Source organism: Telopea speciosissima, chromosome 8 (genome assembly GCF_018873765.1).
Source record: "Telopea speciosissima isolate NSW1024214 ecotype Mountain lineage chromosome 8, Tspe_v1, whole genome shotgun sequence".
NCBI lineage: Eukaryota > Viridiplantae > Streptophyta > Magnoliopsida > Proteales > Proteaceae > Telopea > Telopea speciosissima.
The window spans coordinates 17,069,072-17,092,500 of record NC_057923.1 but is presented as its reverse complement, the minus strand read 5'-3'; the positions used below and the strand labels follow the sequence as shown (position 1 = coordinate 17,092,500).

At 38.8% G+C, this 23,429-nt stretch overlaps 1 protein-coding gene and 1 long non-coding RNA gene across 2 annotated transcripts; both read right to left on the bottom strand.

The window, feature by feature from the left end:
* Positions 1-1,631: 1,631 nt before the first annotated feature.
* LOC122672092 (beta-glucosidase 6-like) lies at positions 1,632-5,860 on the bottom strand. Its single transcript, XM_043869592.1, has 6 exons — positions 5,683-5,860; positions 2,790-2,999; positions 2,678-2,709; positions 1,982-2,084; positions 1,730-1,878; positions 1,632-1,646 (listed from the first exon to the last, which is right to left on the bottom strand). Exons 1-6 carry the CDS (start codon positions 5,858-5,860, stop codon positions 1,632-1,634), a joined length of 687 nt encoding a protein of 228 aa, XP_043725527.1.
* A 1,161-nt stretch (positions 5,861-7,021) lies between these two features.
* Positions 7,022-7,822, bottom strand: LOC122671325. The gene is made up of 3 exons (XR_006334335.1): positions 7,769-7,822; positions 7,247-7,334; positions 7,022-7,156 (listed from the first exon to the last, which is right to left on the bottom strand). It is a non-coding gene; the product is annotated as an uncharacterized LOC122671325 (long non-coding RNA).
* Positions 7,823-23,429: the final 15,607 nt, after the last annotated feature.

Genomic DNA, 23,429 nt, shown 5'->3' with positions numbered 1-23,429 from the left:
CTTATAGCATTCCATAGTTTGCACCAATGGGGTAAATAGATTATTAATTACATGACTAATTTCACTGCTTTCCTGTTGAACTTTCAGGTTGGTATCTTGTGCCCATAGGTGTTACACTTGAAGCAGTAACCTGGGAAAAATGTGCTTCGTCTACCTCGTCCTCTTGGTCTACTACCTCTGCCCGGACTATATGAAGTGAAATGAGTGGTGTTGTTCTTCTTTTCTTTCCTTTGCACCTGAGCCTTCATTTTGTCAAGTGACCTCTGCTCCCCCTCAATAACTGCATGGGGAATCTTTCTACTCGTTCCAATGGTGCTGCCTTGCTTTACAATCACTAACTGCTTCTGTTTTGTCTTGGTGGGCTACTTCTCTGACACTAACAAAGGATCTTCTATTGTGCCTAGCTAGCTTTACCTTTCTTTCTCCACTCACCTTGCTTGGATGTCTCACATGGTTTAAAGCCCAAACCAAATTTCAGATCTGCCGGTCTCTGACGGTTGATGATCTCAGTCAAGACTTCACTTGGCCCCTTAGGTTGAGATTGAATAGGCTGCAGTTCTTGAGTGTCCGTCGCTCTTTGGTACTCTTTCCACATGACTTGACAAGTGCTAATTTGCTCCTTGAGCGCTTCAACCTGACTTTGGAGAGTCTCATTTTCTTGTATTAGCTTTTTGCAGTGAGTGACCTTGAATGCTAACTGATTCTCAATTATCATTCATAGGAGATTATTTGGTTCTCTTTCAAAGCCTCCAGTAATTTTTCTTGTTTTTTACAAACCTTGAGCAATTTGTTGTTTTTGTCTCTCTTCTCATCAAGCATATCAAGTGCTGTCTCCAACTTACCTTCTTGTTCTTCTTGTTCTTTATGGTGATGAATCCAGAAGAAGTTCAAAGGGAATTTCGCTTTGTAATCTTGTGGCTAAGATGACCTTTTATGCCACTATCTATCACATATGGTGGGAAAGAAATAAGCGTAGGTGGACTCCCCATTCTCATACTAGGGATCAAATTTGGAGTTCCATCGATTTTGAGATTAAATCAAAGGTCAACTACCTTCCGTTCTCTTGCTCGAACAATGAGATAAACAGTCATATTGTTTCTTCATGGGGTTTACATATTTGATTATTGTAATTTGCTTCTTGCAATGTTATCCTTGGTTGCCCGGGCCCTTCTGGAGTAGTCTTGTATACATATCTTTTTCTCTTTAATGCATTTTTCATTCATCCGAAAAAAACAGAAAAGAAAAAAGAATGCAATCCAAATATACCCTAAGTGCACAAAATGGGCCCCAAAAATCCGAGCCCAAGCTCCCCTCTCTTATTATTATTATTATTTTTTATCTTTACCTTGCATTTCCAAACAACAAGAATAGGCTGTACAACTTGCATCAATTTTTCTTTTTATTCACTAAAGAATTACAAATTAAATGCCAAAAACCTTGATTTCCATTGTAAATTCAGTAGCATTGGAATCTTAAGAAGTCAATAAATTTTTGAACCACTGAACAAAATCTTTGGGGTATTGCTTGAGATTGTCTTTGTAGTCCACAAAAAAAAACCCCCAAACCTTGATGTGTAGCCTGCAGCCCATTCCCAATTATCCAGTAGTGACCATACAAAATACCCTCTCACATTACATCCATCTTCCCTGCATTAATCAAAAACACAGGTGATATATATTAGCTTCTTCACCCCAACATTTGAGTTTAGAAGATTTTAGTTTTAGGTTACAGATTGGGTTGGGTTCCTTCCAAATATAGAGGGATCATACTTAATAGAAGCTAGCAAGTTTGAAAGGTAGCCACTGTGATACTTTACCCTTTTGTCATCCTTAAGAGCATCTTTAATGGAGATTAATGGGTTGTTGGAGTCATCCATTCCTATCAGACAACAAGAACAGATTTAGAAAGGAAAATTTTTAATTATATTATCTAAAATTAATGGTGACAAACTATCAATTCTTTTTATTTGGAAGCGGATTACCATTTTCAGTGATAATGATTGGAGGATTCCCATACTTCTGCTTAATGTAATTCATCAAACTTCTCATCCCTTGGGGAAAAAAGTATAGCCATATTGAATATGCCTGCAATTCAACATATAACCATAATTAATAAAAATATTTTATTAATAAAGGGTCGGCATTCTCGGTGGGGGAGCGTGGCCTGCGTGCGGCATTGGGCTCCTCTGTAGCGCGACACAGTGTGTAGCGCACGTCCAATGGCCCTGTGTGCTCGGGCACACAACACAACACCCTACCTGTGTGCTCGGACTGTGTGCCTAAGCACATATGGCTGTCAGATGGTGCGCTACACATTGTGTTGCACTACAGAGGGCCCAAATCCCTGTGTGCATGGGGGCCAATGAGAGCACATGCGTCAGCATCATGGGGGTGGAATTTCCCCCTTTCATGGGGGTCCTAGTTTTTTTTCGCCTTAACTCTTTTTGGGACCATGATCTTTCTTAGAAGATCAGCACTCATCCTAGCACATTGTTCGAACGGTTGGGTCAAATGACTTCTGGATGGGTAGATCTTTTTTGAAACCCTTTCTCCCGAGGTAATCATTTTGCCCCCTCTGTGTCTTGGCATGGCCGGTATACTCCCCCAGAGAACTTTTCTTCATTAATGAAATAAAATAAATTCTTTGAAATTTGAATATTAATTCTCTTTTGGATTACCCTCTCTCCTATTGCTTTCCCAGATTTGAATGCTGGAAAAAAACAAGGAAATATTGTTAGCATGAACTAATTAATTAATATAACAACAAAGATGGGGTAGAAATTAACATACGAAGTGTATTTGCACCAGAATTTGCCAGAGTGTCATTAAACAAAACACCAACTATATTGGCATAATATGTTGTGTAGTGATTAATGCCAACAATGTCCGAAGATCCTTTAACCAAGGTTGCCTCATCTTTGGAAAATGTTGGTAACCTACTTCCCACTCTACTTCTCATTGAGCTTGGATAATCCCCTAAAAACAAGGGATTCCATGAACCTGTAGTAATCAAAAAATTAAAGTGAATCAAATTAATATATGTATTAATAGAAGTTATATATAGTACTCATTGGTGCAATAGGGATTCTAATTACTCTTCATTAATGCTGATAATATAACAACAACAAGCTCAGCCTTATTCCAACTTAATAGAGTCGGCTCCATGGATTCAAACAAATAAAGTAGGTAAAACTGAGGATTAGACAAAATAAGGGAGTGAAGAGATAGAAAAAGAGGGAAGGGAAATGAGATGAGGAGTGAAATTTGGAAAATGACAAATTAATGATGTAAAAACAAAAGAAAAATGAAAGATAAAAGTAAGAGGAAAGAGGCACAGCCCAGCAAGTCAGAAGAATCTCAGCTAAATAGGGTCTACTACATGGATCCTTGCCCTCCAATAGTCTCTATCTGAGGTCATACCTGGTACAAGACCTAGACTATGCATGTCCTTCCTCACAACTTCTCCTATGTCAATTTAGGCCTGCCCCTCACTCTTTTATTAGCATTTCCATAATGCTGATAATATGAGATTTAATTACTAGTGCAGTGTTGAGCTAGGCCAGTTATATTAGTAGCTACTGCTTTATGTAATAAAGCATATATACTTACTAGCCAAGCTGAAAATCCTGAGCTCTTTGTGCTGCTTCAATATCCTCAACAGTGTTCGTCATTGGTTCAAACCAGATAACATCCAACGATATCCCAAGAGAGCCATGTTGTTTCGGATATGTCAGTAGTAAAAATTTATGTTCAAGGTCCAAATAAAAATAAGAAGAGTGTCAAGAGCGAGGACTCACAATAATACTGCAGTAATTTACTTATGAAAAGAGAGTATTTGTTGAGGATATTGTAATGTTTTTATCATGTATGGATTAACATCCAGTCATTGTATAGATTTAGATTAATGGATGGGTATTGATTGACAGGTTTGGTTGAATGGAACCCAATTGGGAGTAATCTCTATAATGGATTAATGAGTTTTAGTCAACCGCCTTAAAGTGTGAAGTGTAGAATAAACCTGTAAGTGATTGGGCCTTATAATGGAAGAGGCCTGATCACTCTAATGATTTCAGGGTTAATCCCTACTCCCCATCTGTATAAGATAGCTATGCCCATTAGAATCATCACTGACAACTTGCGAAGAGAAGGTAGAAGTAGACAAGACTGAGAACCGGGTATAAGTTAGAAGTTGTGAGCAAGTAGGTGCTTTTGTTGTCACTTAATAGGTGAACTTAGAAGTTGTAACCTTATTTTTTTGTTCCTTGTCTTATTCCCAAAAGTTATTTAATGTAAGGGTAATCTTGTCATTTCACATGGACAATGACATCTTTTGAAAATGACATAATAATGTCGTTTTTAACTTATTTTGAAAACCCTTTTTTACCCATAATTAAAACAAGTTTTGAGAATAAAACAAGGAGGACAACTTAAAAATATATATATAATTCACAATTTTTTCCCAATAAAGGTAATAGTGTCACCTTTTGATAAAAGACAAAATAATATATCATTTTCGAATTATTTTTGAAAACCCTTTTATACCCCTATCTTAAAAGTACTTTAGGGAATAAGACAAGGGATAAATAAAAGGAAATATTACACTGCCACCCCCTGAGGTTTGTACTAAATACAGAGCGACCCCCTGTGTTTCTAAATTATACAGGCACACCCCATGAGTGGACGGTGTTAAATAATACAATGTAAAATGCCAGCTTTGCCCTCTTCTAATATCTTGTTAAATAATACTCAATAGGAAATGCCAACTTTGCCCTCTTCTAATAGCTTGTTAAATAATACTCAATAGGAAATGCCAACTTTGCCCTCAAATTATAAACCAAAAACCTATTCAATTCAAACCCTATTCTCTAGCTTCTTCTCCTCCTTTGCTGCCATCGTTACTTTCATCTCCGCCACTGCCATTCCGGCCAACCTAGCAACTCTAGGATTCTACCATGAATTAACGGTAATATTTGCTTGAAAAACCGCCGAAAAGAATTGAGGAACCAGTGAGCTCCTGCTCATTCACTCCCAGCTCAGGCGGAAGGTGTTGAACGATTTACAATTCATCACTACGGTTCTTTCCAAGTCTACGAAGCCTAGTTCTGTGAAAATCCTAGAAGAAATCCCCAGTACAAAGTAAGTAATACCCCTCCCCAGTACAGGTCTACGAAGCCTCTTTCTTACCCCCCACTACTCCAACCATCAATTCCCTCTTTCCCTCTTTCCTAAACCTACGATCTCCCCCACTGCCTCATCCTAGATTCTCTACCAACCCAAACCATGACCCACGATCAACACCATCTCTCTACTATCCACTCTCTCTTCCCCAAGCCCACAATCACCTCACTAGGTCTCTGTTTGCCAAACCCACAACCCACTTCTTCATTCTTGATTTTGGGAGAAAGGAGTTTTATATATTATTAATAGGAGAGAAAAGAAAGAAGTTACATTATGAGGAACCACTTCCCGTTTGCATCGTCCCTTACAAGGTTGGACAAAGCTAGCAGCAAGCTGTTAACACATAGATGGATTTCATGGTGGATATGTAGTAGTCCAGCGAAGAAATCCGAACACCTATTTATCTCTCGCACATGGAATACGAAAGTGCAGCTTTTGAAGCTCTCTCTCAGGGCAAGAATGCCCTCCACCAGAGCAATTGCGTGCCACGAAATTTGAAAGTGACCATATAGCAATTGCACCGCCACCAGAGAATCAGATCTCACTTGAACTTGAGAAATGGTCAAGGACTTGGCTTTCACAAGGCCCATCTTTATTGCCAGGAGTTCAACATGAACAATGTTATCATCCTCAGTCGCCCTTGCCAAAGCAAACAAAGCTTTCTCTCTAGAATCTCGACCCATGGCACCATACCCACCTAAGGTACCTCTAATGGATCCGTCACAGTTGACAGCAACCCATCCTTGAGGTGGCCGTGCCCAAGAGTAATGGGTCTCAGTCAGATGGAGGTATGTGATCTAAATTTTCCATCTGCCCAAAAAAACCTCTAGTGCCATCGTTGTCTGGTACCTGATTTTGCAGACCACTGAAGCGCCCTCTGGTGTCATTGACAATCTAGCGGAGAATGCAGGTTGGCTCCCTCTATTGCCGAAGGAAAAGCCTGTGGTTGCGTAACACCCACCTCTTCAACCTCAATTTTTATTTGGGGTGGTGACTCGATTCTAAGGAGGTCAATCGATCTCTGGTTGGGCAGCTATTAGCTGCCTCCATTGACCTAGACCCCGAGAGACCCCAACGGTCAGTAGGAGCTGCCATAGCACTTGCTGTTCTCCCACACCAGAGGCACCAGGTCGTAAACCCCTGGTCACACCTCCTATCACCGTTGCGCCCAAATGCGACCCCCTTAGTCGTTGTGCCTTCCTGCTGCGGCCTCTCTGTTGCAGGTAAGTTCGAGTAGCAGGGGAAGGGAAGGGAAGGGAAGGGGGTGTGAAGTTTGGGCTTCCCTAAGGGCAAAATGGTAATATCACACACCCATTAGGGGTATATTTGTTATTTTAAGGTGTAAATGGCCAACACATCAGTAACTAACAGAAATGCTCTAACGGATGGGGGCTGAGTGTAACAAGTATCCTAAACTCAGGGGGTGCAGCTGTATAATTTAGAAACACAGAGGGTCCCTCTATATTTAATACAAACCTCAGGGGATGACAATGTAATTTTCCCTAAATAAAAATAAATTGTTATAGTTCTAAATACACCTACAAAGGAGGTGTTTGGTATGCATTCTTGGAATGCATTCTAGGTCGATTTCACATTCTTGGACGATAAAAAACTATAAAAACTACTATTTTTATCATCCAAGAATGTGAAATCGACCTAGAATGCATACCAAATGCAGCCTAAGTTAATTAATTGATCTAGCTAGCTAGTTAGCTAATACTTACCTTGTATCTTTTCCTATAAATGTCAGCAATAGTAGCATGAGAAAGAAGAACATTATGAGCAACCATTTAAGGTTCCGTTGCTGAGTTTCTGGCTCTGCAAAGGAGGTGAAAAGGGTGGAACAGCAACCCGGCGCCAGAATGCCTACATCATACCCCTGGATTGAAAATGTATGAGGTTCATTGATAGTGATCCAGTTCTTCACCCGATCTCCGAATTTCTCAAAGCATGTCTCTGCGTAATTTGCAAAGTCTTTTCTGTATGTATAAACAACATTAATTAAGTTCATTAATTTCATAATTCCAGTCATTTAGGATATCTTAAGTAATATATAATGAAAATTTTACATTATTTGAGGGTTGAGCCATCCATTGTACTTGTCTTCCAAAGCTTGAGGAATATCCCAATGATAAAGAATAGCATATGGTTCAAGTCCTACACATAAAATCTATCCATCCTTAAGTTTTTTTCTTTTTTAACACTGCAAATAAAATTACAACTTAATACAACAATTAGGTTGACACTACTTGAAGGAAATTCAAATTTCCAACAAAGCTTTGCTCGATTTTGTTCCGAAACCGTATAAGGAGGCCTGGTCGTGGCACAGTCTCCCTTTATGCTTTTATCTTCATACTCTTGTACAGGACAACACTACTTGGATATGGATTGTGGACAAATCTGTAATTTTTTGGTTAACTGATTTGGCTCTTCAGACGATTATAGGCCATAGGTTTATCTCTTTTCCGAATGACAATGTACATTTCTAATCCTTCTAATATAAATTTTTCTTTCATAAAAAAAAAAAAAAACAAAAACAAAAACAACTTAATACCCCAATTTGGTATCATTCATGATTGCATTATTATTACCTTTGGCCAATAAAGCGTTTATTAGATTATTGTAGTGGTCAATTCCTGCTTGATTTACTTCTCCATTGCCATGTATAAGAGAGCAAACATGATTAGTAATTTTTCTTTTTACAACAGTTAAAAAAAAAATATTTCATTCTCCATATTATAATGAGTTAAGCTAAAAGTAGTTTTAAGTACCTCAAAAAATAAAATTGGTTTCAGAGTTAAGTTCAAATATTGCAATTTCAATTTATAAAGCAATTAAATCTTGGGTAAATTATATGACACCGTCCGAAAATCGAACTATAATCAACTCACCTCCTGTTTTTTGAAAATACTCAACCGTCCCCCTCTACATTAAAGGTGTTAACTTAAATCAAACCAAAAAGTGAAATAACATATTTACCCTTTAGATTTAAACAAATAGAACAAATGAAAATTGATTTCCTCTCTCTTCCATCTTCTTCTTCTCCTCTTCTTCTCTGTTAGGGCATTCTAAACTTTTCTCGCTACGGTAAGTCCTATCCTCTCTCTTCCATCTTCTTCTTCTCTCTTCTTCTCTGCTAGGGCAATTTCAGCTGCAATCTCTCCTTCATCTCCCCCTATTCTCTCTATCATCTCCTGCTATAAGCCCATGGCTATTCCCATTGTTGGGCAGTTTTTTAAGATTTGAATGCAATTTTATGGAGGTTTTTTGTCTTTTCTTTCTATGTTTATTATCATCTATTTTTTTTCTTTTCCTGCTACTCTATTTTTATTGTCTTCTATTTTCTTCTTTTGCTGCTACTGTTTCCTTACCGGATTGTAAAGGGCTTAATTTATCTCTAGTGTAACTGACCATTTTGGTCTGAAATTTTGGGAATCAGTTCATCTACTTGGGGCGACTAATCCACTTGCATTTCGTCTCCTAAAACTTCCTCTCCTGCAGGAACCAGACCTCTAACTATTTTTGAACCTGCAACTACTGCTAGTTTTGATTTCAGAATTTTCCTGAATATATTACATGTTTTCTGGTCAGATTTCAGTCGGGATAATGAGTTTAGGGGATTGCGAATCTTATCCTTAAGTTTCATGTTATTTGGACTTGATTTGTGGTTGAAGACGAAGGTTGAAGAAGACGGTTTGTTTAAGAAGAAGGTGAAGTTTTAGTTCAACCGAGTAACCAACCCAAGACTTCTTCTTCTTATCCGATGCAATGCTCGACTGGACTGTTAGATTTAAAATATATTTTATTTTATTTTAAGTTTCAAAATATTTTGATTGCTTTGTTATGGTGTGGGACCCATGTGATCAAAGAAGTAATTCCAAAGGTTGTAACATTCTATGGGTACCCTAAAGTCTATTCATGGTCACTATCATGAGTGGGGAGGTGGGTCAAGAATATTGAATGAGATTGATTTCTTAATTCATGGCCATAGGTGATGTCTCTCCCTTTATGGGGTATTAAGGCCTTTATGGTCCTTAGTGGAGAATGACCCTTTATGGGATTTTAAGGCCTTTATGGTCTTAGTGGAGAATGAATGAATTTTAAGATCATTCATGACCCTTAGTGGGGAATGACCATGAATTTGGAATTAACCTCCAATTCATGTCCATAAATCTTATTCTTCAATTTGGTCATAAGTGGATGGTTATTCTTGGGAATTCCAAGGGAGTGTAAGGATTGGTCTTGGGCCTATACAAACCCAACCAATTGCTTTGTAAGAGACATCTTTGGATACATGTTCATACCCATACTTAGCAATCACTAAGAGTATTATTCTCTCTCTCTCTCTCTCTTTTCTTCTAAGTGTGTTAGAGGGTTGCTGTGTTGAAGCTCTTGGCTCCTTCAAGGGACTAGAAGGACTGCTTCATCTTCTAGTTGGAGATTGTTTTATCTTGGGGTAGTGGTGCAGAATACTCCTTGGCAGTAGGAGGCATCAATTACCTTGAAGGCAGCACCACAAGTGTGACTCAACTTCAAATTTGTTCAAGTTATTGCGGGTGTGGTTCTACATCAAATCCAAGCTTTGGTCTTCTCATTTCAGCCAAAGGTCAAGCCTAATTTCTACTGCTTAATCTATTGTATTGCAATTCGTGTTGTTTTAATTATTTATAAGGAATTATAATACAATTATCCAACAAGTTTAAGGTAATTGATATTATAAGATCTTATGGCTAATCTTGGAGTTGTAAACAACAAGGGTGATGCTTCGAACAACAACACCGCTGATGGAGCTGCTAATGAAGGAAATCCTTCAAACACCAGTATTGAAGGAGCAATTAATAACCAAGAAGGTGGAGTTCTTGTTAGCTGCAATGGTAAGGAGATTCTTTTTTTCCCTACTCTTGACTCAATTCCCACCAATGTTATCCCGTCGGTGACGGAGCTGATCCCGAATTTGGATAAGATGATGATTATCTCTGAATTTGACAAGATCGAACAATTTGGAGGTCAAAACTTCAAATGATGGAGGCAAATGATGTTGTTTGCATTAGCCTGACTGAACCCATGCTGGAAAAAAGTAATGATCCTGAAAAGGAGGGTAAAAGGGTGGCTTGGATTCAAGCGGATTACCAGTGCAAGAATCGGATTTTGAATGCATTATCAAATGACCTATACCATGTGTATAGTTCTCAGGAGTATGCATGTTCAATTTGGAATGCGTTGGTAAAAAAGTACTCTCTTGAGGATACTGGTTCAAGGAAGTACTTGGTGGCTAACTTTCTAAACTTTGTTATGAAAGATAGTGACACCGTCTCAAACCAAATTGATCAATTTTAAATTTTGGTTGGAAAGCTAGCAAAGGAAAAGATGGTTCTACCGGAAGAATTTGTGACCGGTGCCTTGATTGAAAAACTTCCATCTTCTTGGGATGCCTTTAAGGCGTCTATGAAACACAAGAAGACGGAGTTGACTCTAGACCAATTGATGTAAGGATCAAAATTGAGGAGAAGAACCGGCACAAGGACAAGGGTGAAAAAGGCCTTGGGGAAAGACGCCTAAAAGCGAACTTGGTAGAGACCAACAAACAAAACAAAAAAAGGAAGAATCGTCAAGACAATGATGAGCCTTCTTTCAAGAAGAAGAAACTTACTTGTTTTGTGTGTGGTAAGTTAGGACGCTTCAAGAAAGATTGTCGGTTCAGGAAGAAAAATTCTGAAAAGGTGAACCTAGTTGAAGACATCTTTATTGCTATGGTCACGGAAGCAAATTTGGTTGAAAAACCAAAAGATTGGGTATTGGATACTGGTGCCACAAGACATATTTGTGGTGATCTAAAGATATTTTTCTCTTATTCTATGAATACAAAGGATAAAAAGGTATTTATGGAGAATTCCCAAAGTGCTCCTGTTATGGGAAAAGGAAAAGTGAATTTGAAACTCACTTCAGGGATCAGGGAAGACTATGGTTCTCACCAATGTTATTCATGTACCGGATATTAGGCGCAATTTAATTTCAGTTCCTTTGCTTAATAAAGTAGGAATAAAATTGGCTTTTGAAAGTGATAAGACGGTTATCACTAAAAATAATGTTTTTGTGGGGAAGGGATACCTTAGTGAGGGGTTGTTTGTACTAAGTGTTGAAAATGTTATAATTGAGAAAACTAGTACTTCTTCTGCTTACATGATTGTCTCTTCTAACTTTTTTGATTTGTGGCATGGTAGGTTGGGTCATAGTAGTGTGAAATATATCACCAAACTATGCAAGTTAGGCATGATTACCGATAAGGTGGAACCCCCCGTGAACAAGTGTATAACTTGTGTAGAGGCAAAGTTAACCAAAAAGCCTCACAAGACTATGGATAGGAAGAGTGATCTCTTGGAATTAAGCCAGAGTGACTTACGTGACTACAAGTCATATGAGTCTAGGGGAGAAAACAACTATGTCATAACTTTCATAGATAACCACTCTAGATATACCATGGTATATTTACTCAAATCAAAGGATGATGCCGAAAAGACGTTTATGTCTTACAAAATGGAAGTTGAAAATCAACTTGGTAAAAAGGTTAAAAGACTTAGAACCGATAGAGGAGTCGAGTACTTTAACCTTGATAAGTTTTGTGAGAAAAATGGAATTATCCATGTAACAACCGCTCCATACCAACCGGAATCAAATGGGATTGTCGAAAGGAAAAATAGGTCTCTTAAAGAGATGATGAACTCTATGTTATTGAGTTCAGGTATACCACTTGATATGTGGGGGAAAGCCATGCTATCGGCTGGCATGTTATCTATCAAATAGAATCCCACATAGCAAGACTGGTATGGTTCCATTTGAGAAATGGTTTGGTAGAAAATCAAGTCTAAAACATCTACGGGTTTGGGGTTGTTTGGCTAAGGTGTTGTTACCGGATTCCAAGAAAAGAAAATTGGGACAAAAAACGTGTGATTGTGTATTTTTGGGTTATGCTACAAATAGTACGGCATACCGGTTCATGGTGATCAAAGCCATGGATGATGTTATTGAACCAAATAGCATCATAGAATCAAGAGACGTTGAGTATTTTTAAAATTTATTTCCCTTTAAGTCTATCTTACCTATAAGTAAGGATAGTCAATTGACTAATGGGAAAATTGAGTCAAATGAAAGGGTTACCAATCAAGAATTGAGTAATGATGACGAAAGTAGGCCTAGGATGAGCAAGCGACTCAAAAGACCTAAATATACAGATGATGAGTGACTTGCCTATTTAGTAGACAAGGATCCTCTTACATACAAAGAGGCTATTACATCACTGGATGCCGTCTTTTGGAAAAAGGCAATCAAGAGTGAACTAGATTCAATCTTGACGAATAACACTTGGGAATTGGTGGATTTACCATTCGGGTCCAAAACTTTGGAAACCAAGTGGATATTTCGAAAGAAATTAAAAAGTGATGGGTCACTTGATCGTTTCAAGGCCAGACTCGTTGTCAAAGGTTTTAGGCAAAAGCCTAATATTAATTACTTTGACACATTTACCCCGGTGTCTAGAATTGCCACGATAAGGGTTATGTTGGCAATGACGTCAATATATAACCTGATCATCCATCAAATGGATGTGAAAATGACATTTCTTAATGGGAACTTAAAGGAGGAAATTTACATAAAGTAACTAGAAGGTTGTGTTGTAATTGGCCAAGAGCGAAAGGTTTGCAAACTTTGAAAATCCTTATATGGATTGAAGCAAGCACTGAAGCAATGACATAAAAAATTGGACAAGATTCTAATTTCAAATGGGTTCGTTGTAAACGACGCTGAAAGATGCTTATATAGCAAGTTTCATGGTGGTAGGGGTGTATTCATACTACTATATGTAGATGATATGCTCATAATGGGAACAAACTTGGAAATGGTTAATCAAGCTAAGAAACTTTTGGTGTATAGTTTCGACACAAAAGACTTAGGAGAGGCTGATATGATCCTTGGGATCAAAATCACCAAGCAAGGAAATCATATTACATTATCCCAAGCCCGTTATGCAGAAAACATACTTACAAAGATGGGGTGTCACTTGAAAAGGAACCTAGGTGAACTCAAATTAATCAAAAAAGATATGTTCAAATTATTGTTTGATCACATATCTAATGGATTGCACGCGTCCAGATATTACCCTTGCGGTAGGAAAGTTGAGTCAACATACTCATAATCAAAGTAAGGAACATTGGAACGCGGTTGATAGGTTACTAAGATACCTAAAATGCACTATAAACTATAGTTTACACTATAGTGGTAAACCAACGGTTTTGGAAGGGTATTGTGATGCAAATTGTATTTTGAATATAAACGAGTCATTAGCTACTAGTGGATATGTGTTTACACTAGCAGGCGGTGCAATCTCATGGAAGTCCACAAAGCAATCTTGTGGGACAGGCTCTACCATGGAAGCTGAGTTCATAGCCTTGGAAAAGGCAGAAACGGAAGCTGAATGGCTTAGAAACTTAATGGCGGATATTCCTTTGTGGCAAAAACTAGCGCCATCGGTATCACTACATTGTGATAACCAAGCGGCTATACATCTAGCCAAGAACCAGATATACAATGGTAAGAGGAGGCACATACGCCTCAGACACAACCTTGTGAGATAGTACATAGAGGAAGGAATGATAGCTATCGATTATGTGAAGTCAGAAAGTAACAAAGCTGACATGTTCACAAAGCCTATGTCTGTCAAGAACTTATGTAGTGCATCTACAGGAATGGGGTTAATGCCTAATCCATAAGTCATGTGATGGACACCCTACTTGTGTGAAGAGGCTAAATGTCTGAATTAGGTTCAAGGGGTACAAACAAAATCACCGATTGACCGATTGACTGATTTTGTATTACTACTTATATAAATATTCATTCCAAGCCGTAGATGGTGAAAGTAGTACTACCACAAAGAAAGAGGTTGAGCGGTAAACTCTTAATTAGTCTAATCCCAGGAAATGTGGGGGGGGGGGGGGGTGTCAGTTGTGGTGCACACCAGGGACTAACCTAAGTGAATGTAGGGGGTGTGGCCGTCGCCGATGAGAACTTATAGGCGAGTTCTCTAAAACATTCATGAGTTCAAGATAAGGGATATGGCGGGTTCAAAAGTCCAAAGTGATTTTATGATGGGTAGCGCAAGAGTCGACCTATGGGATATGGTTGATGGGACGGTCAGCTACACCAATGAGAAAAGGTTCAAGGAGTCTGACTCCACCTCTACTCTGTAGCGCGGTCCATTAGACCTAGTGTAGGTTTAAGTCCGGAAGACACCTACAACGATGTGTCCTATAGTGTCTAATTCAGTCACAGCATGTGTCTCGTGTCATTTTAAAACTTGTGGGGGATTGTTAGATTTAAAATATATTTAATATATATTTTATTTTATTTTAAGTTTCAAAATATTTTGATTGCTTTGTTATGATGTGGGACCCATGTGATCAAAGAAGTAATTCCAAAGGTTGTAATATTCTATGGGTACCCTAAAGTCTATTCATGGTCACTATCATGAGTGGGAAGGTGGGTCAAGGATATTGAATGAGATTGATTTCTCAATTCATAACCATAGGTGATGTCTCTCCCTTTATGGGGTATTAAGGCATTTATGGTCCTTAGTGGAGAATGACCCTTTATGGGGTTTTAAAGCCTTTATGATCTTAGTGGAGAATGAATGAATTTTAAGGCCATTCATGACCCTTAGTGGGGAATGACCATGAATTTGGAATTAACCTCCAATTCATGTCCATAAATCTTATTCTTCAATTTGGTCATAAGTGGATGGTTATTCTTGGGAATTCCAAGGGAGTGCATGGATTGGTCTTGGGCCTATATAAATCCAACCAATTGCTTTGTAAGAGACATCTTTGGATACATGTTCATGCCCATACTTAGCAATCACTAAGAGTATTATTCTCTCTCTCTCTCTCTCTCTTTTCTTCTAAGTGTGTTAGAGGGTTGCTGTGTTGAAGCTCTTGGCTCCTTCAAGGGACTAGAAGGACTGCTTCATCTTCTAGTTGGAGGTTGTTTTATCTTGGGGTAGTGGTGCAAAACACTCCTTGGCAGTAGGAGGCATCAATTACCTTAAAGGCAGCACCACAAGTGTGACTCAACCTCAAGCTTGTTCAAGTTGTTGTGGGTGTGGTTCTACATCAAATCCAAGCTTTGGTCTTCTCATTTCAGCCAAAGGCCAAACCTAGTTTCTACTGCTTAATCTATTGTATTGCAATTCGTGTTGTTTCAATTATTTGTAAGGAATTGTAATACAATTACCCAACAAGGACTGGCGGAGATTGAGTTGCAGATCATGTGAGGAAGAGGACCATTTTGGGGTTTTTAGATTCAAGGGTAAAATAGTAACTCTACACTGGTCAAGGGTAGTTTAAAGATTTAAATATATTTAACTTGCTGACTTCATAAATTAACCGCATAAAACTAACAGTAGGGACTAAATTGTAATGTAGGGCTCTAATACGGGGAGACAGTTGAGTATTTTCAAAAAACAAGGGTGAGTTAAATATCGTTTGATTTTCAAGGGGTGTCGTATAATTTATCCTTAAATCTGTAAAGCAATTAAGTTCAAAATGAGAGTGCCTTGATGATGAGTTGTTGCTCCTAGGGAAAATCTGAGACCAAGCAATTGAGAAGTGATAGGCATCCATTCCCATGTCCTTCATAAGTTGTATATCTTCCTGCATGTTAAAGAGTCATTAAAGACCCAATTAATATTAAGCTCTCTACAGGCCTCAGAGCCCGGACCCAATATTTTTCCTCATGAGAGAGAGAGAGATAGTCCATTTCTTAACGGCTTTCACTCTACTCTAGGTAGGCCTTTCTATGACTTGAACATGTGACTGGCATTGATACCAAATGTTAATTACTTGACTGATACGCTCAAAAGCTCCAGAGTTGATAGAACGCATTAAATCTAACCCTTGAACCTATCCCATACTAAACTGGCCAAATCTAACGATCATGCATTAGATGGAGCACCATTAAGCACACACACACACAGAAAGAGAGAGGACTCACGTCATAACGGTGGTACTGATCCACAGTAACATCGGCATTACTAACATAAAAAACCTTACTTGCACCACAAAGGAAGACCACTAAGAAAGATACTTGTATATGTTTGACCAATGGGATGTTGACAAATAAGCAAAATGGGTTGGATGAAGGCAGGATTCGATCCCAAGACCCTAGCAACAATGGACCATAGTCCTTTGCCAAAATGTTAGGCTGGCACCTTGCCTTAGGTTGGACTTAGTTATGAGATTATAAAGTTAAAACTGATCAAACTTGAATTGGAGATTATTTCATTGAATTTGAGTCTTAACATGAAAGAGAAATCATATTGAATCTAAAGTGAAAATTTTTGTGATAATAATCAAACATAATTATTTAAGCAACTGTTTACCAAAAAAAATAATTTTATTTAAGCAACTGCAAAACATTTCAAATCAGGTTATATTACGTCTTTCCAATTATGACATTATGGCCTTATGTGTAGGCCATTACGATTATCAATTTATAGCACTAAACTCAGAGTCGTTATCGTCTACGGTTCCTGATCGATGCGGTTCCCTAGTGCCTCTCACAAGAGGGGGTGGGACCCATCCAGGGCACCTGACCGAACACTCTACCCGGGTGGGGTCCACCCTCCTCTAGTGAGAGGTACTAGGGAACCACATACGATAAAAATTCCTAAACTCATGGGTTATAATTTTTAGTCCAATACTAAAATTCAGATATAAAAGTAAGAAGTTTCTTCTTGTGAGATATGGGCCATAGGAGAAACAACGGAAAATTTTTCTATGCACATGGTAAGCCATAAAATTGTAATAGGGCATCATGTAGCGAATCTAGAAAATAAAAATTTGGGAGTAGGTTTTTTCCGACGCTCATGTGGAGTTTTAGACGAAGGAGGGGGTAGAAAATGAAAACCTGTTGAATAAGAGGTATTTAGGATATTTTCAAGATGGAGCTATAGTTTTTGGGTGTGAGCATGCAGTTTCAATTTTAATCAGGCATCATGGTAAACATTAACCCTAAACTTTTTAACCGATTGTCATAATACTAAAATGGAGAAAAGTTCTCTGCATGGGATGCAGGGGCCACACCAACGCATAATGGGGGTAGAATGATCGCACTGCCCTCCATGAACGATGGAAATTTCACCGCCCAATGTGCCGGGGCTTGCACTCTCATTGACTACTGCACACGGCATGGCCCATGCATTCCCCCATAGAGAACAGCGTCCCTACTAAAATATAACTTTCCCGCAAAAACAAAAGTAGTGAATATATAATAGAATGTTTTCCTTATAACGTTAGAAACATTTTTCCAATAAATAAAGAGAACAAGAAGGCAGTGATAATTATTCATCCAAAAAAAAAAAAAGAAGGCAGTAATAATTTCTCTCCATTTTTTGCATTTTGAATTATGCCCCAACCATTTTAGATATAGAAACAGAAATCTAAAATCAAGAAAATAGGGTCAAAGGCAAAATGGATGCTGTCCCACCTTTGTTTACTTATCTACCGCGTGATACATACTTTTTGGAGAGGATTCTCTTTTAAAGGCAGTGTGTCCCGGGAGTTTGCACATCAATAGAAGTGAGATTTTTGCCTTTTATGGGTGCGAGGTGGACATTTAATGTCCCTCTATGTCTCAGCACAAGGGCACACTACCTGTCAAGGTTCTTCTTCCCTATAGTTTATATTGTGTTAAAAAATGTGAAAATTATTATCTACGTCATCATTTAACTAACATTATTAATATATATATATTTTGGGTAACCATGAATTTATTGAGAAATACGAGCTATAGCAGAGACATCCTCGAGGCAAGCCTCTTGGAGCCAAAGAGTGGAAACATGCCAATCTATCCTGCTCGAAAGGGATAAGGCTTTCCGAGCTAGAGTATAGCAATGGAATTGCACCACTAGAAACATGAGAAAAGGAGGAGGACGACATTACTAATATGTTTAAATTTAAGGGAAAAAGCACTCTGTTGGGAGTGTATGCCTTGCGCCTAGACACATGGGGGCAAAATGACTGCCCACCCTATGAAATGTGCAAATGACGCCTCACTTGATGCCCACTCACACTCTCCCATTAGCTACCATGCACACATGAGCCACACTCCTAGAATATTTCCCCTTAAATTATGGGAGAAAGAAGGTCACCTGGTCGCACAATACACAATGCCCCTACGTTAGACACAAAGGTGCGCGTAATGCAGCCACATCCCCTAAAAAGATGGAATTGACCAGAGATGCGGCAGACCATGAGTACACTGCGTGACCGGGTGGCATTCTCTTTCCCAATTTTTATATAGAATTTTTTAGGAATAAGCAACACTACTTAAAAGAAGAGTAAATTACTCCCCCCTCCCCTCGATTATGCTTTAATGACAAACCTCTCCCCTGTATTAACAAGATTCTATCAATCGTACCCATTCTGTTAAAAATGGCTGTTAAGTGATGACATCACCTTAAAAATATTCATTCAAACCCCAAAATGCCCTTATTTTTGTGATATTCTAATAATACCCCTAACCATATCAAAACCCTAAAAACATCTCTAGACCGTTTCTCTGGTGTGAGTAATGGTCACCACTACCACCACCGCTCTCACAACGTCCATAACCATTGTTGCATCCACCGCAGAGCAAGAAAGCCATCCAATATTAGAGAACGGTTGGTGCTTTCAAGGTTGGATACTGGAGGTGATGGCAGCCTTTCAGATAAGGTGGTGATTCCTGATCATATCATTTTTTCACTGTTTCTCGTTCTTCTTATCTTTTCTTCTCAGTACTCAGGTCAGATCATAATCTCTCTATCCTGCGCATAACTTCCTAATTTGTTCTTCACAGTTATTAATCTATTGGTTGTGTTTCTTGTTCTATAATTTTAGATTTCGACTCTGTTTTCAAAATCAATCATCAAAACCCAATCTTTTCACTGTTTTCCAAGAATGCTTCTTCAAGTAGGAATTCTAAATTTCTCAATCTTAGAATCTAATTTTTTAATTATGTTTTCAAATCTAGGTATCAGTTTGGAATCTTAATTTATCGTTGTTTTCAAAACGAGATCTTTCTACTGATTTCATGGAATCCTAATTCCAACCTGTTTTCTTAAATCTCCCTGTTTTGAATCGAATATTGAGTTTTGAGTTAAACCTTAGAGAGTTGAGTGTTGCCTGGTTGAACAACGTGTGGACTGTGGGACTGTTGGTATCTTCCCTAGTTTCCTCCTTTCCCCCAGTAAGCCTTCTAATCTCCCTTTTCTCTTTCTGTTCCTTCTTCCTTTTCTTTCTTTTCGTCCTCCTTCCTTTACCTCGTATCATCTCTATTCTGTTCTGGCGCTAGTGCTGGTACAGCAAGAGAGGCATCGATCTCCCTATAGTTTCCTTCTTTTAATTTCAAGTTTTGGGACTTCATTATCTAGTAGTGGGTGATCCCTTTCTTCTGAAGCTCTGTTCGAGATCCTGCTGGACTAGGAAGTTTCATTCGAATTTTAGGTCTGGTTCTTCATTCTACCGCCAGATCTAGTTTCAGTCTCCTCCGGTTCCTTTGTTGTTGGTTGTTCCGACATTATAACTATTCTATTTGGGAGGACTAGTAGTGGGGATCTCTCACCTGGAATTTCATATTCAACCTTGATCATATGACAGTTTGAACATCTGAATTCTTGCTGGACTTCGGTCTGGAATTATTCTATTGCGTGGTGATATGCTGTGTGTGTCTGAGTTATCATTTCCTCACCATTATTCTATTGCATGGTGATATGCTTTGTGTGTCTGAGTTATCATTTCCTCACCATGGAGACCCTTTGCGTCAGTGCGGCAGGGAAAGGGCAAGGAAAGAGCATGAGTGTGGACGGTGAGAGGGGTTGCGTTGGCAGCAGGGTGGGGGCAGAGTTGCAGGAAAGGGATTGTAGGAGGAGGAGGAAGAAGAAGAAGAAGAAGGAGGGGGGGTAATATAGTCTTTTCCTATCACTTAACAATCCTTTTTAACGGAATGGGTACGGTTGATAGAATCTTGTTAATACAGGGGAGGCGAGAGTCATTACTCAATACCCAGGGGAAGGGTTTGTCATTAGAGCATAATCGAGGGGAGGGGGGAGTAATTTACTCTTAAAAGAAAAATCCTATCCTAGGGTCATTTAGAAAAAAGTGGAGACGGAAAGCACCAAATTGGACATGCGATCAGTGTGAAAACCTCCTCATTTTTTTGCATCACAACCGCATGGAAAAAGTGGAAAAGGAAGAATAGATAACGCAGAGAATGAATCATCTGCATGTACCAACGGGTGAGCATACATATGAGAGCCAACCATTGGTCCTATTTTTGCTTGTAAGTTTATATGAAAACAAAATTAAAATGTGATTGGCTCTCACATGTACGTTCACCTGTTGGTACGTACAAAGAAACCGAACTCGATAACACGCACTTTAGTCTTTATCACCAGCAATAGCAAATGGAATATTACCGAATGGAAAAGTACGTTACTCTCCTTTGCTGGTAGGCTGGAGCTTGTTAGAGCAGTTATGTAGGCTTCTTTTCTTTATTGGACAGGGTTCTTTGGGTTACCTTGCTCAATCATCTATAGAATTGAGTCTCTTATGAGTGCATTTCTTTGGAAGGAGAGTGACAACAATAAATTCTTGCACACCATTAGCTAGGCTTCAACATTCTTCTTAAGAAGGATGGAGGGCTTAGCTTGAAGAGGACGAAAGGTGTCAATTTGGCAGGCCTTTTGAAGTTATTATGGAAGATTGCTATCAGGAAAGAGAGTCTATAGGTTCATTGGATCCACTCTAGATAGCGCAATTGTTAGTTTGATGCAGCTTGTGTTGGAATTTTAGTCCTAATATAATTCCATATAGACATAATTAAATCCCTAAACCAGGCTAATTAGGATTTTGGTCTAATAAAGTGGGGTCATTAAGTTGTATTAGAAGTCTAATGTGGACTGGCTTAGTGTGGGCCAGATAAATTCCTACTGGGACTATTATGAGAGAGGCCCTCTAGGAATTATTATATAAAGAGAGCTAGGTCCCCCCTCTACCCATCACTACTAATTATTCTCAATTGCTATTGAGGAGTGCATTCTTATAAGAGAGGGAGATATTCAGTGTTCATCATCCCTGTGCATTCGGTATTCTCATCAAGCCAGTTACTTTGGGAATAGAGGGGAAGCACCTGGATCTTTGATCTTTATTTTTCGCTGCGATTATCGTCACCATGGATGCGAAACAAGGTTGGTGGTTCTATCCTTGTTTTCTATTATTTATTTGATTGTGTTCTTGAACGCCCTATGCAGATCCTGACTTTTGGGATTTTGTCCCTATTCGGATCGATTTAATCTAACAGCTTGGACTTGGAGGAAGCTTTTTAAGATCAATCCATTAACTTTGGGGGTTATTAAAAGTAATATTGATGATGGTGCTATAGGTTTGATAATTGGCACCACAATGGAGTTTTCTATCTTTCAATGATCAGATCAGGTATGATGCAGGATCATATAGGATGGCATTGATTTCTTCAATTCTTTCCAATGGTCTATAGACCTTGACTCCTCCTACTTACTTTGATCTTATTTAGGCTTGGTCCTTGTTACAGTCAGTTCTTAGAATTCATTCTGGTTGTGGTGATTTTGTCCAGTGGACGTCCTCTTCTTCCAATTGCTTTTCCTCAGCATCTGCATGGGAATTGGTTTGTTCTAAGTGTCCATGTGTCCCCTTATTGAGGATAGTGTGGTTCAAGCATCATATTTCTAGGCATAGCTTTATTGTCTGGCGTGCCTCGACCCACACTCTCCCCACTCAGGTATTTCTTCTTCAAAGGAACTTCAGAATCCAAAATTGTTGTCTTCGTTGTAATTCCATGGAAGACATTGATCATCTTTTTCGTTTTAGTTGCATCTTTTCAAGGAAGGTTTGGAAAGGGGTGTTTCAGAAGTATTGACCTCATTCTAGGCCCTTGCTGCCATTTGATGGTGAATGGAGATGGATCCAAAAGAAGTTCAAAGGGGATTCGATATGTAATCAAGGGGATTCTATTTGTAATCTTGTGGTTAAGATGGCCTTTTGTGGCACTATCCATCACATATGGTGGGAAAGAAACAAGCATAGGTGGACTCCCTCTTCTTATACTTGGGATCAAATTTGGAGCTCCATCGATTTTGAGATTAAATCAAAGGTCAACCACCTTCAGTCCTCTTGTCTGGACAATGAGATAAATAGTCATATTATTTCGTCATGGGGTTACATATTAAATTATTATAATCTGCTTCTTGCAATGTTTTCTTTGGTGAGATGTTCTTCCTTGGTTGACTCCTTTTGGGTAGTCATTGTTGCATATAGGTTGTCATTATTGAGAACCAAGTGCAAATTAGTGATGAGGAGGCCAGTTCTGAGGTGATTCAGTAGTTCACAGATTGTATAGTTGTGTTCGGGCAATTCTGGTAGTGTTTAGGGGCAATCTAGTAATTTGGTAGGGTTACAGTCCAGTAGCAATCATTTGAGCATACTTTTAGTGTTGGAAGAGAAAGAAAATGGAGGTGGATCCCACAGTGCCACGTGGGATGTCAACGTGGTAGGTGATGTGACGGTCCTTGGTGGCTAATAGATCATATACAATTGACAAGAGACACCTCGAATTTCACGAGCGGTCCTTCTCAGTGTGTCACCGACATACAACTCCATTTAGATTGATTCCAAAAGCCTCAATCCCATTGGTCCGCTGATTTTGGTCTGACTCCTGATCCAACGACAATCAATGCACTACATCCTTCGATGCGCATCTTACGGACCCCGAAATACGTGACCTCATGCACCCCCATGGTCCACTGGTTATAGTGCATCGCCTGAGCTCGATCTCTGTTAGTTAATTCGCATTTTAAACACGAATAAAATGCCAAACCATTTTTTGGCGTTTAAAGCGCAAACAACTGAACTGTGCTCAAAGCGATGGAAAAAAATTGAATGGCTGAAAGAAAAGTTTTAAACGCGATAGCCATTTTTTAAACTAAAAAAAAATCGTTTTTGTAATAAATTTTAAACTTAATTAATGGGACCCAAGTTGATTCTCACCATCAATAGATTCAACACTAACGACACCGAAAACCCATAAAACGTTGAAGATTGCATTTAATTGAGTCTTGGATTCTATTTTATAGTTTTACAATTTTTATTCTAGCTAGTCACCACTACCGATGTGGGACTAAAAATGCTCTCT

What these genes read in the sequence shown, in the direction of transcription:
- LOC122672092 (XM_043869592.1), bottom strand. Translation starts at nt 5,860, where the DNA reads ATGGGTCGAGATTCTAGAGAGAAAGCTTTGTTTGCTTTGGCAAGGGCG. An exon ending in GGCGGTGCAATTGCTATATG is followed by an intron (nt 3,000 to 5,682) that starts GTCACTTTCAAA and finishes TGATTACTACAG; the next exon opens with GTTCATGGAATCCCTTGTTT. An exon ending in TTCTGGTGCAAATACACTTC is followed by an intron (nt 2,710 to 2,789) that starts GTATGTTAATTT and finishes GTTTTTTTCCAG; the next exon opens with CATTCAAATCTGGGAAAGCA.